This window comes from Lepidochelys kempii, chromosome 3, assembly GCF_965140265.1.
Source record: "Lepidochelys kempii isolate rLepKem1 chromosome 3, rLepKem1.hap2, whole genome shotgun sequence".
NCBI classification, from domain to species: Eukaryota; Metazoa; Chordata; order Testudines; family Cheloniidae; genus Lepidochelys; species Lepidochelys kempii.
This window is the reverse complement of record NC_133258.1, coordinates 200,127,627-200,140,349: the sequence shown is the minus strand read 5'-3', so window position 1 is coordinate 200,140,349 and position 12,723 is coordinate 200,127,627. Positions and strand designations below refer to the sequence as shown.

Below are 12,723 nucleotides of genomic sequence, written 5' to 3'. Positions count from 1 at the left end.
GACTCAGCCCTACCCTCATCCCCAATTGTACTTACCTACCTAGCAAGTGTGTAATGAAGCTCTAACTCCCCAAGCATTAACGGCCCCAGCCCAAAACTCAAAAGATTTCCATTGACTTTAGGGGGCTTTGAATCATGCCTCAAGACTACAGGTGGTCACTGCACATTATAAAGACTGTACATTCAAAGTTTCTCCTCCCCAACGCTGCTTCAGGATCTCTAGTCTTCATGGGAGTCGAGGGTTTAACTTACTTGTTTCACAATAAATTCCTTCCCATCCATCACTACAAATACATTTGTAGGAGTTGATGCCATCAATGCAAGTACCACCATTTTTACATGGATTGCTTTCACAGTCATTGATATCTGTGAACAGATTGAAGAAACTAGCTAAATACAATTACTGGAGACTGTATAATTAAGCTTTGCCAGAAGGAACACCCCCCCAACACACACACTTTCTAGAAACACCATTTGCGGATAAGGATTACAAGAAATAGCTGAAACAGACTAAAACTGAAAAGCCAGCACGAGTTGCCCCAGTAATATTTTTCTAAAAGATACACACACCTTAACAGAGCTTTTAAAGGCAGCCCATAAACTCTGAGGTGAAATCCGGTATTAAACACTTCAGACCTTGTAAGCCTACATTTCAAGGCTAGAGGGTTTGTTGTAACACTTCCCCATAGGCCGAGGGAATTCCTGGCTGCCTCACCCAAGAGCAATATGCAAAGTTCCAGGGTTTGCGGTGGCAGAGCAAACCCTTTAGTGGTCTCACAGGCTGGGATTTGCGAAAGGCAGATTCAGGATCAGAGAACAAAAACATTGTTAGTTCTTACTTTCATGGCAGTAGGTGCCAGTGAAGCCTTTGTTGCATTCGCAGGTGAATTTTCCACCTGCTTGGCTCTTGCACTTCCCATGGGGACCGCAGACATTTGAAGAAATATAACGAACTCCTTCGGGTGTGCTGTTAGAAGCCACAGCCACTGTACAGCTATCAATTACTGCAGAAAAACAGAACGGGAAGTGATCTAGTCACATCTATCAAGTTACCAAGCAAGCTGGCTTCTCATCTCCTCCAAGTTACTACCCACGTTTTACTTCCAGAGCCTAACTGAACTTCACAGCAGGTTTTAAAGAATGTATCTTACATCCAAGCATTGACCCTGTGCCAAATTCAGCTCTGGTGTACAAGAAACACAGCTTCATTGAGTTCAGTGGAGCTACAAACATTTATTCCAAGGCTGAATTTGGCCTGCTGAGCCTTATTTTGGGAGAAGAGTTGAAAATGTTTTTGGGCACACATGCACGTGCACAACAGCCCCCCCCGCGTGTGTACGTAACACATACCTTCACAAGGAGTAGTGCGACAGTGATCTTTCAGGTGGGAGCAGTTCTTTCCCTCGTAATCTTCAGGACAGTTACAGAAGTAATCTGTGTTCAGATTGAAGCACTGGGCTCCGTTCTGACAAGGGTTGGGCTCACAATAATCTATGTCCAACTGTAAACGACGGGGAAGGGGGGCAGGGAGAAAGTGAGCAAAACAAAGATTTGATTATTACTCTGGTCAGAGCTACAAGCAGCAGACCCTGTGGAATCTGACCCTTTTATCTGCTCCCACTATTAACAGTGCATAATACAGAGTACAGTTATACATGCAGTGATTTCAACAGACAGCACTCGGATACTTAACAGCCACTGAAGGTTAACAGTGAGCATGCAACAAAACTTGACACGCGAACGCTTGCAATCTGTTTAACTAAAAAACTTCAGCAGCCATGAATTTTTCACAAGCATTTCCTTGGCAGGCAGCTATACAACTACAGTATGGTTCACTGGATACAAGGTATTCAGTGTGTGCAGACCTAGAAAGGGCTGATAGGAACTCCCGTAATCTGGGGCTTGCATTTCAGCCAGGCTCACCTGACAGAGGTTTCCTGAGAAACCAGCAGGACACAGACACTGGAATCCATTGATTTCATCCTGACAGTGACCCCCATTCAAGCAAGGGTTGCTGGCACATTCATTGATGTCTTTCTCACAGTGATCTCCTGCGTAGCCAGGCAGACAGATACATCGATAACCATTAACCAAGTCCTGCAAAGGAATATTCAAGTTTAAAAAAATTTTTAAAAAGGCCTAAACTATATCACCCCTAACATGCCACCACTGTCTCAAAAACCTTAGTGCAAATTAAACATGGCAAGAGCATGTTTCTCAGGATGACACATTAAGCCAAAATTTAAAACAAGACACATTTACTGTGCATGTATTATAATACTGTGTCTGTTTATTGCAAAGATTGTCACTGGTGGTGAAGATGTGTCGTTTATTACACAGTTCTACAGTCCCCCTGCCCTGCTCCCCTAAAAAGGACACCTCTCCTCTGCCCCCCCGGCCCCCCCACTATAAGGAGCCGAATCCTCAACTAGTGTAATATGACCTAGCTCCCGTGACTTCTGTGGAGACATGCTGATTTACATCTGATGTGTATTTGCCCCATGTATTTTTCCTACATCTTTGGTATTCAGACTCAACTGCTTTGGTTTCAACATTTAATAACCATCTAAAATATGATCAACTCACCCGGCAGGATCCTCCATTCTGACATTGTCCAAGACAGTCATTAATATCTGCAATAAAATTAGGACACATTTAGAGACAACTCACATTTACTCTAGACACTACTAGTTCAAGCGTCTCGAAAACTCTGGCTACATAAACCTTTTGTCAAATTTCCTGCATGCCTTCCTTGTGATAAGGTTATTATAATGGGTGGGGATCTTCAGCAATTCTTCTAGTACAGTTTGTGAAACTTCACACCATTGTTTTAGTCACCTTATCAGAACATAGCCACATTAAAAGACTAATGAGTTTGATAAAACTGTATTTTCATTCCAGACAAGCTACTCCCTTTCTGAAAAGATCACTGGCTATAAGGGCTGCTTGCTTGAAGTTGAAAGTGGTGCTCAATTCAGTGGACTGTATAGTAACTTTCAGCTTTTAGCAGATCAAGGAGCTCGACACAGAATGCCCCCAGATACTTACTTATATCACAATTCTGGCCAGACCAACCAGCAATGCAGTCACAATAGTAGCTGCCAATCAGGTTCCTGCAGGAGTTGGCATTGACACAAGGTTTGCCTTCACATTCATTCGCATCTGAAAGACAATTTGAACAGCAAAATGTTGAGCTGCAGATACAGTGGGGGGGGGGGAAGGGGGGAGGAAATCTACATCTTGTTTTCATAGCAATAATCAGGAATTCATTCAAAGTTAAAAAGAGCCTCTAACCACCAGAGTGGAATAAAAGGCAATCAAACATTAGTCTCTGAAGTACCTTTTGATTTCTCTCTAATTACAGCATACTGGCTACACTAATTAATTGCTAGTTACCCAGCCACTCATTAAGAAAAAACTTAAAAAAAAAAAAAAGAAAAGAAAAAAAGACAATGGAGACTCAATCAAGCATTTCGGAGGAGCACTGCAGCTTGGTCACTGGGATTAGTATGTTGCATAAAGAATGCAGACAGCTCATTCTTCATGAGATCACCCACATTTTGGAACCCAGCTGTGAACTCCTTGGTCTGGAGGAGTTGACATGGCTGAAGAGATACAGCAACTTTCCCACAAGGCCAAAGGGAGGAGAAGGAGTGGGGCAGAAACTCTCTAAAAAAAACAAACCCTGGTTCATCTGCAGTTTAAATACCTACCTAAGGCTTTGTTCGCTTAGTTGTGATAATTAGGCGTTTTCTGCAATAACTAGTGTGTATCGATAGTAAAATGAACCAAGGAAGCCATTCTGAGTTTAGTTTAGGCCTCAGTTCTGCAAACATCTCTACACAAGCTGAACTTTAAGCACCTGAATAAGCTCGTTGACTTCAATGGAGGGACCTGGGCCTATAGTCAAACGTGCTTAAGTGTTTGCAGGATCAGAGCTGCTAGTTGCGCAGTTTCTCTGGTAGCAGTTTTGTCGAAAAGCGTGAAATACAGCAAGTCAATATTTACCTAGCTGGCACGTTTTCCCAGTCCACTGAGGTGGGCAAATACACTTGAACCCATCAACGAGATCCTGGCAGGTGCCTCCATGACCACAGGGATTTGGAGAACAATCATCGATATCTGCAAATGAAGGGCAGGAATGGGAGGGAGAAACTTAGATTTGTTACAAGATACCAAAGCTCTGGCACCCCACTGATAGAATTAGTCTGCAGCAGCCACCACTATGATCTGTCCATGAGGGAGAAGAGTAGGCTTTCCTTGAGCTTTCTGGCCTTATTCTCATTTAGATGAAGATGCTTTTAATTTACATCGGAGCAGCATGAAGGGGCGTAGTGTAAATGAAAGCTAGGCCTGCTCTCTTGAATTTATCGTAGGCTCTAGAAGCAAAGTTTTGGCAAGCTGTTAAAATAGGAGTTAGTGGTCTTGAGAGACAAAGCATTGAGTTTAAGACACAGTTTGTTCTAATTAATTTTCCTGAGTGTATTAATAACCCCACTAATAGCAGTACATCATCAGAAGAAATGACTTAAAACCAATGCAAAAATTGCAAGAGGTATTCGCAAGCTTCCTGGAAGCACAAGTTTGCTTCCTGGACAAATGCAGTGGTTACAAGTAAGTTTTGTAATCTTTAGGAAGAAATAGCCTCTTACTACAATATGTGGTTTCGTTGTTTTTTTTTTAAATTCCTAAAGAATCACTTACTAAGAGTGCACGTTGGTCCAGCCCAGCCAGGCATGCACACACACTCAAATCCGGTAGAGGTTTCTAAGCAGCTTCCTCCATTGTGACAAGGATCAGAAAGGCAGGCGTGTTCCGCTGCACCAAACACACAACCACATCAGTTTTGGGACAGCCCAAGGGTACTACCAGTAACCACACTACCACCCCCTCTGCAGATTTCCACGCCTGGACCACCACACAAGACACCACTATCTTATTCTCATTAGCACCCTTTGGTTTTACACAGTATCAAGCAGGCAGGAAATCATCTTTCATGCTAAGCTGACCTGATCAGCATACCGTGACTTACATCTGCTTGGGGTAGAGCCAATTTAGCTCTCCTACCAACTCCAGCACTCCTTAACAAGAGAGCTACAGAAGTCATCAAAAGTTAGACGGAGTCTGATTAAGGAGATACCAGTCATTCACCATGGAACAACTGTGAGCTCCTCAGATATCCTTTGCCAACATTAGTAACAGTATTAAAAATGCCAGCTTCCCAGACAAGGTGTGCAAAATAGCCACGAAATGCTAGATTGCAATTCGCAGCTGTGCCAAAGCACTTACCGATTTCACAGTTCTGTCCTGAGTAGCCCTCTGGGCAGGAACACTGATATTTGTCAGGCCCAGTGTTGCTGCAGGTACCACCATTCAAACAAGGCGGGTGAGTCCCACAGTAGTTAAGATCTGTAAGAAGAGGAGCACCAGAATACACGGCTTGAACAACGAGGGGTTTGTGCTGTTACGTTCTATAAAGTATCTAGAGTATCTACACACAAAAGCGGGCGAGGACAGAGGAAAGATAAGTGTGTATGCTAACAACCAATGCATGGCAGAAACAAAAAGGACAAAAAAACCCACCACGTTTCTGGATGCTTTCTCTCAATACTAAGTCCAACAGCATTAAAATTCAAGTTTTACACTTGGCTATCTACAAGATTAGCATACCTTTATCACAGAGCTGACCACCCCAGTTGGTTTCACAGAGGCATTGCCATGGTTCAATGCAAGTGCCATGGACACATCCTGGGTGCGGAATGCACTTATCACAGTACTGGCCTTGCCATCCGTACTGACACCTTAATAAAAACAGAACAGGGAAACAAAACTTGGAATTACTTCCAGAGAGTACAAGGGACTGCAGAACTCCAAGGTTTTAAGATAGATGGGGGGGGAGGTGGAGGGGCAGGGGGGGAGGGGAGGAGGAAACCATTCAAGGTTTGTTTCATGGTTTCTTGTAAACAAACATTTTAGCCGTTTTGCCAAGGTCTCTAAAGCCGGCCTGCTCACAAAAGAATAACTGTTCTGAGAGAAGCAGCATGGGGCCATTCATCACAATAATACTCTATTCTGAGGCTCATACAAACGAGGCAAAGAGGGTGGGTGCGTGCAACAAATCAATCTCTGGACTTTGACAGAATGGATTATACATTTAAAAAATGTCAGGGGAAACAATGGTTATCTGGAAAGCCTCATGAATGCAAGGTTCCAGGCATTTGAGCCATACGGTGTGTGCAGGAAGACAAACAAACCAAGCCATAAACACCAACTCAGAGCCCATTGCAAGGCAAGTCATAAAGCACTAAGCAAGTCATCTCAATCTTAGAGAAAGTTACCTTTAGTTTCTGCTAGATTCTGGTAGAAGCCTTTATATAAAGTTATATAACATGCATGATAATGGAATTTTTAAAAAGGCTCCCATAATTTGGTGTTTGGTCAAAAAACCCTCTCTTTCCCTGTACTTCAGAGCTAGTGTTTACACTTGGTGGGGGGAGAATATCTAGTCACTTCGCATTCAGGTCTAAACTAGTTTTATCTACTGTCTAGAGTATGGATTTTAAAATATAAGCATTACTAATCTTCAAACTACAGAGATTCGTTTGATTTTAAAAAGGGTAGGAAGAAGAAATATTTACTGTGCAAAAGTAAGACATTTTCTTCAATGTGAGTGCACTTCAGACTTTCAACAGTTCTATTTTTCACAGGAATTAAAATATATTGGGAATTGAGGGGTTTAAGTGTGAAGTCAAGGGTCTAACTAAAGTAATGTATTTCATTAATGGGGCCTGGCGGTAAGTGATCAGCAGCAATTATTCACTAAGCCATCACTAAATTATGAAAATAAACCTTGTGAGGCCATCAGGTAGGCTTTCAGTTTTCAAAAAAGCTGTTCTCTGACCAGTAAATCCATCTCATGGGAAAAGCTAGAGGGCTCTATGTGATGGCTCATCACCCACAGCTAGTGGTAAGTTTAACTCCCCTTTCTAAAAATCCTCCTAATTAATTTTTTCCATAGCTATTTCAACAGCAGCCTGTTCAAAGCCCATGTGAAACACGATGTTCCTATGTGTCCAACTTGCAGAAGTTTCTTTGTGAGCAAAGGACACCAAAAACTGGAAAGGGGAGGGGGGGGGGGGAAAGAGAGACAGTCTTTTCCCAACAACTCATGGAAAAGTCTTTCCATTTACAGGAAGTGAGAAGGATGCAAAAAGACCAAATTTAGGATCTGAACCTGCAAAATTCCATTGAATCCAGTGCTACTACTCATATGCATGCAACTTTATTTCCAAGTATGTGCAAGAGAACACCTTAGTTTTATAAACATTTGCATCCCTTACACACTTCCACTCCCTGCTAGGAAATTGAGGCAAAGCATTGAAAATCTTTACTCTTACTTTAGTTAAACAAAAGCTACAGCAACAAACTTTTTAAAGAGGCTAGAGATCTGACTTCCATTTTGAAGGACAGGCCCAAAGCCAACAAAGAAGAGCAACAGGAATCTTCTATTAATTCCAAGACAGAAATCCATTAAGTTATTTTCATTTAATAACAGGCATGGAGCAGTTTCTCATGAGAAATGTGAAGTGCCTTTGCTTGTATAATGATTCATGAGTAAGTTTGGTTTTGTTGGCAGCTCTGTGTTGAAAAGATTGACTCTCAAAGGGGGAAAGATATTTTAAGTATGTTTGCAAGTCATCTGTTACACCAGCCCCCAGAGAAGCCTCTGCTGGGACATTTTTAAGTTCGGTTGCATTTACAACACAGCCTATATGACTCATCAAAACTTCAGAGGAAAAAAAAATCAAATCTTATTTCTGTGTTCACTTGAAAAGATACGAGTCTCTCTTGGCAAGCAGAAGTTATCTGAGAGCGCCAGAAGGACAGCATTGTTTTAAGACTGTGCAAATGAAGTGTGGGAAAGTTGCACCTTAAGTAAATAAGAGCACTAGTGCATGTCTGGGCAGTGAGCAGGAGGTGAGACTTAAAGAGAAAGACCTTAAAAACAAAAAATCTGGAAACAATGCCGCTTCTGGTGAGGAGACAGCAGCCCTCACACAGCCTGCTTACTCTAATGACAGCAGCACAAATCCTTGGTGTCCATCAGCTGAGGCTGCCTCAAGCATCTGGCCCACTTCTAAAGGACCAATACTTCTGATCAGATTCACTCCAACAGGCGCCTCAATTAAAAATCTTGGTTTGGTGTTTTGGAGCTGGACCAGCTGACACCAATGCTGTTAAACATCAGACCCACTGGAGTCATGTCTTTTGCCTCACTCTAGCGCCCCCCCAAAGCCAGACAAGGGAAAAGCAACAGTGTCAGGTAGCATTGTTTTGTTTCCTACATGCAGTTTCTGAACTTTCCTTTAGGAAGGGATGAAAACTGCTCTCAGTTCCTTTTAACATCTTCTGTCTTTTGCCAATCTTCCTCATTCTTAGCCGTGGCCATAGAGGATGTATGTAACATGCTGTCACTGGACCAAATGACTTCATACATAAGACCACAGCTCCTTATTCCCTGCTAGATGGGCACCATCAGTGGTTAAACAAAATTTCTAAGCACAGTTCGACTCTAAGTAGTGTCAATGTTAAAATATCCAATACTCTGCATTGATCAGGGAATAAACCTCCCCTATTGTAAATACCAATACAAAAAAATAATTCAAAACATTCCAAAAATTTAATTGTTAAATGGTTCAGTTAGGTCTAAGCTCTGCTTTTCATTTTCTCCTGCCCAGACCGGAATCAACTTCAAAGCACAGCAACAAAATTCTGCATTCATCAGTGTCTGCTGACAAGATTCCATCCCTGCTATTAACCTCTCAGCACTCAGAGCCTGGCTCAGAAAAGCAAAAGAACCAAGAGATTTTACTAATCCCATTCTAAAGAATGCTTGACTTCTGCCTATTGATGGGAAAAGCTGGGCAGGGGGTGGGAGAGTAAGGAAGAAAAGCAATGCTGTATTTAGAACTGCTGGCAGAAAAGCCCCCAGTCAGCAGTCCATTTTAAAAGACAAGTTGCACCAATTTATACAATTAGTTACTGCTCATTAGGAAGCATTCACCATAATTTGTTTTTGTCCCATTCAATTCATAAATGCTGCCATTTAAGTTTTTTCCCTTTAAGTCTCAGATGCATTTATAGCTTATCCAGTGCAACTGGCATGAAAAAAGATGCCCTTGCCTGAAATAGCTGGACAGCTCGATTTTTTCCCTTGTCCAGCATTCACAGCATGAGTTGTTACAAATTTGTTAGCAAAATCATTTTGTTTACCTGCACTCTCCTGGAATCTTGCAAGAACCATGCTTGGGACTACAACCCTGACGGCAAATAGCTGGGGGGGGGAAAAAAAGCAAGCATCAATAAGTATGCTGTCCATTTCCCACATCCTCACACTCGTGGGAATGTTTTAATCTCTCGCTAGCACTGTAATCCTACCAAAGCCAAGGTTCAACAGGTCTCTTATATCAACTCTACTGGAAACAGTTGTAGGGTGTGCCTTACGACAGCAAATCCATCCAGGCAGCTAACTAAATTGGGATCCCACATGATGCTGTTTTAAGAACCTGTGTCAACCCAAGAGAAGCCATTGTGCCTAATAAACTTGCACACCATAATGTTCTACAAGAATTTCTCTTTCTGCATCTGAAAGAGAGAGAAGCCCTTCCCTCACCTTACAAAAAATGCAGTGCTAGTTGGCCTGGTAATAGCTAGATGTTTTTCCCCAGACCTGTGTGCACACACCATTTCAATGAGTCTAGACTGAAACTGCACATATATTTTATAAACACATTTTGCTGACAATCCATTCTTCCAGTTCAGGGTTCTGCATTTCTGCTGCTAAAGTTCACGCTGTTAAGGGATTGAGAACACGCTCCCCAACGTCCACTCATGTAGGAGACCGCCTGGAACTCTGCGGCTGAAAGGCTTATTGTTTGCCCATTGAGCTTCACGACACATCTCATCTTCCTGCTCGCTTTGAAGCACCACAGAAGACGTTCTGCCCCACGAGGGAAATCCTGGCCCCATTAAAGTCAGTGGCAAAAACCCCCACTGGCTTCAAATGAGGCCAGATTTCACTCCCAGGCTATGATGTGGGTAATCAATGTTACTCAATTGAAGAGAACACCTGCTAATATTCCAGTGCTTCTTGAATTGATATGGGGCTCAAAAGAGATGCTGGGTAAAGTTTAAACAAGTCATTAGGCACTTTTGAAAATTCTACCCATTAAATAGAAAGCCCCATAGAATAAAATCCATTATCTATATAATCGATACACGGGCAGCAGTGGTATACTGCCCAGCCAGTCTACCTTAACCCTGAACTGGATAGAACAGTCCTTGCCCAATCAATCCTTGGCCTCTCTGCCAAGGCTACCAACAAAGGCACCAGTGAGGGGTTACGATGGGCTGGATGGTTATCCTCTAGGAATCGGGCTGACATGAGCAGGCAACAGAATAGCAACCTCAAGGTTAAGTGCTCCATGTCCACTGAACTATCCAAAATTATTATCAATACATCCTTCAAAATTAGTTACAAACCTTTGCTGCATTCTGGCCCCATCCAGCCTTCCAGACAAGTCTTGTTGCCGTTCTGATCACAGGTATGATGGCCGAAGAAGTCGTCTCTTGGTCGACAAAACTTGTTGCAGCCAAAGCCATAGTAATGCTCATCACAAGTCACGCGGATCTGGTACTCAAAATGGGCAATGCCTGCATTTTGTTTCAAAGTCTGCCACTGACGGCTCGGATTGATCATGCCGGAATGGGATGCCTTTTCGATAATGCTATCAGGGTCTAGAAGTCAGAAGTAAAGGGGAGGTTAATGCTTTGTTGGTCATCTGAACTGGATGGAAGTCCATCTCACAAACAGGATTTTGAGAGACTGCTGTATGCTGCCTTTATTTAACTGTGTGTCCAAAACGAAGAAAAAGTTGCCCCAAAGCCTATATGCCATTAACAGAAATGCACATACTGTGTGTACTGGATCAGAAACCAGACTGAAATCAGTGAGAACAGTTAGACCAATGCTGACCACCCCTTTTGAACAGCTCATCCTTATGACTCCCAATAAGAATCAAAGTTAGCAAATAGAGGGGGGAAAAAAACAAAACTGCATTTACTCCTACCTTTTACAGGGATAGGAATCTAAGCTTGGTGCATCATGCATTTTGCTCCACTTGGTCAATTAGTATTGTATTTGTCTGTATTCAGCATTTGTGAAAACCTCCAGCCATAATATTATAGTCTAATAAGGTAACCTTTCAAATTGGACAGACACATGCAAAAGGCTTGCAGGCTTCTGGAAGCCAGGTATAAAGAGTTTTCTAGAGGAGAAATCTAGTGACATTTGGCATAAGTGATCTCACTCGGTTTTGGCCAGGAAATACTGTGAAAATTAGCTCTTTAGATGTTAGCAGACACGAGCCTAACAGAGATCTGTGCAAACTCAAATTGCTTTATACATGTAGTATAGATTTCCCCTTCTCTCCTTAAAAAGCACTTCTCAAAGAGTTTAAACTTTGTACTTGACATTTAGTTCCAGCAAAATTTTCTGGCTTTTAGAAACCTACAACTGTCTAAATTACAGCCTGAAATAATAATATTTCACATGAGCATGGAACATTGTATATGTCTGTGGTATTTCACTTTGTAGTCCAGGTCTTGTGACTTAAAATGATCTGACACTGCCTTACGACCTGCTGCTAGCAGCACCTGCCTGCAGAGTGAAAGTTTATCATAAAATAGCCAAAATACCCTTGCAAACCCAGTGCAAAAACAAAAATAAAGTACCAGGCCAGACTTCTGTATATGGGAGCATAATCCACAGTCAGAAATATTCTAGATAGAAGGGCCCTTTGCCAGTAATGTGTTAGAATGCTCTATCTGAAGGACTACCACATTTAAGAATTAAAATGAATCAAAACATTTACTTGTTCTTTCAACACTTACAGTTTGGGACTTTACATAAGGCAGACTTGAAGTTGAATAAAACTTTTGCAAAGCTGATGAAGACACATGGGCTATTTTCTTTCTAAATTTCTTTAAATGTGTTCATGAGAGCCCATTTTTAACTTTCAGAAGGAACTTCCAAAAAAGACTACTTACTCAGAGCAGTAACAATTCATCTCTAGCTGAAGAGAACCAAATAAATCAAAGTATTTGCTATCCCACTAGAGAAGCATGTTGATCTGTTTCAGAGTAGCAGCCGTGGTAGTCTGTATCCGCAAAAAGAAAAGGAGGACTTGTGGCACCTTAGACCAACAAATTTATTTGAGCATAAGCCTTCATGAGCTACAGCTCACTTAATCGGATGCAATGTAGCTCACAAAAGCTTATGCTCAAATAAATTTGTTAGTCTCTAAGGTGCCACAAGTACTCCTTTTCTTTTTATGTTGATCTGTGTTTAAACTGTCATGGTATTCATGGGTTCAGGAGTCCAGCGTCTATTGCATTTTTACAGTTCAGAGTTAATGGCACCAGCTTCTTATTTACTTTAGGTTTTAAAAGGTTCTCTTTCCAACTCATTTTTCAGATCTATGATTAATTTGTAATATAGATTCTTCCCATTATGAGCAGACATGAGGTAAAGTGCACTTAAGTGACTCAGAAGCCTAAATCCCATTTTCAAGAGTGATTTAGGTACCTAAGGACTTTTTGACACTGTTTTTGTACGGCTTTAACTTTACTGATTTCAACTAGTATAATTGCATCAGTACAACAC

The 12,723-nt window shown here is 41.8% G+C and overlaps 1 protein-coding gene across 2 annotated transcripts in view; it reads right to left on the bottom strand.

The window, feature by feature from the left end:
• JAG1 (jagged canonical Notch ligand 1) overlaps positions 1-12,723 on the bottom strand; it is a 36,134-nt gene that overhangs the window by 7,337 nt on the left and 16,074 nt on the right. The window contains exons 4-15 of one of the 2 annotated variants that reach the window (XM_073339606.1): positions 10,542-10,796; positions 9,273-9,333; positions 5,670-5,800; positions 5,289-5,408; positions 4,704-4,817; positions 4,008-4,121; positions 3,048-3,161; positions 2,586-2,632; positions 1,923-2,096; positions 1,350-1,500; positions 839-1,003; positions 252-365 (exon numbers count right to left, since the gene is read on the bottom strand). In XM_073339606.1, the coding sequence (XP_073195707.1) occupies positions 252-365; positions 839-1,003; positions 1,350-1,500; positions 1,923-2,096; positions 2,586-2,632; positions 3,048-3,161; positions 4,008-4,121; positions 4,704-4,817; positions 5,289-5,408; positions 5,670-5,800; positions 9,273-9,333; positions 10,542-10,796 (1,560 nt within the window). The remainder of the gene's footprint in view (positions 1-251; positions 366-838; positions 1,004-1,349; positions 1,501-1,922; positions 2,097-2,585; positions 2,633-3,047; positions 3,162-4,007; positions 4,122-4,703; positions 4,818-5,288; positions 5,409-5,669; positions 5,801-9,272; positions 9,334-10,541; positions 10,797-12,723) is intronic. The other variant, XM_073339607.1, reaches the window with a different exon arrangement.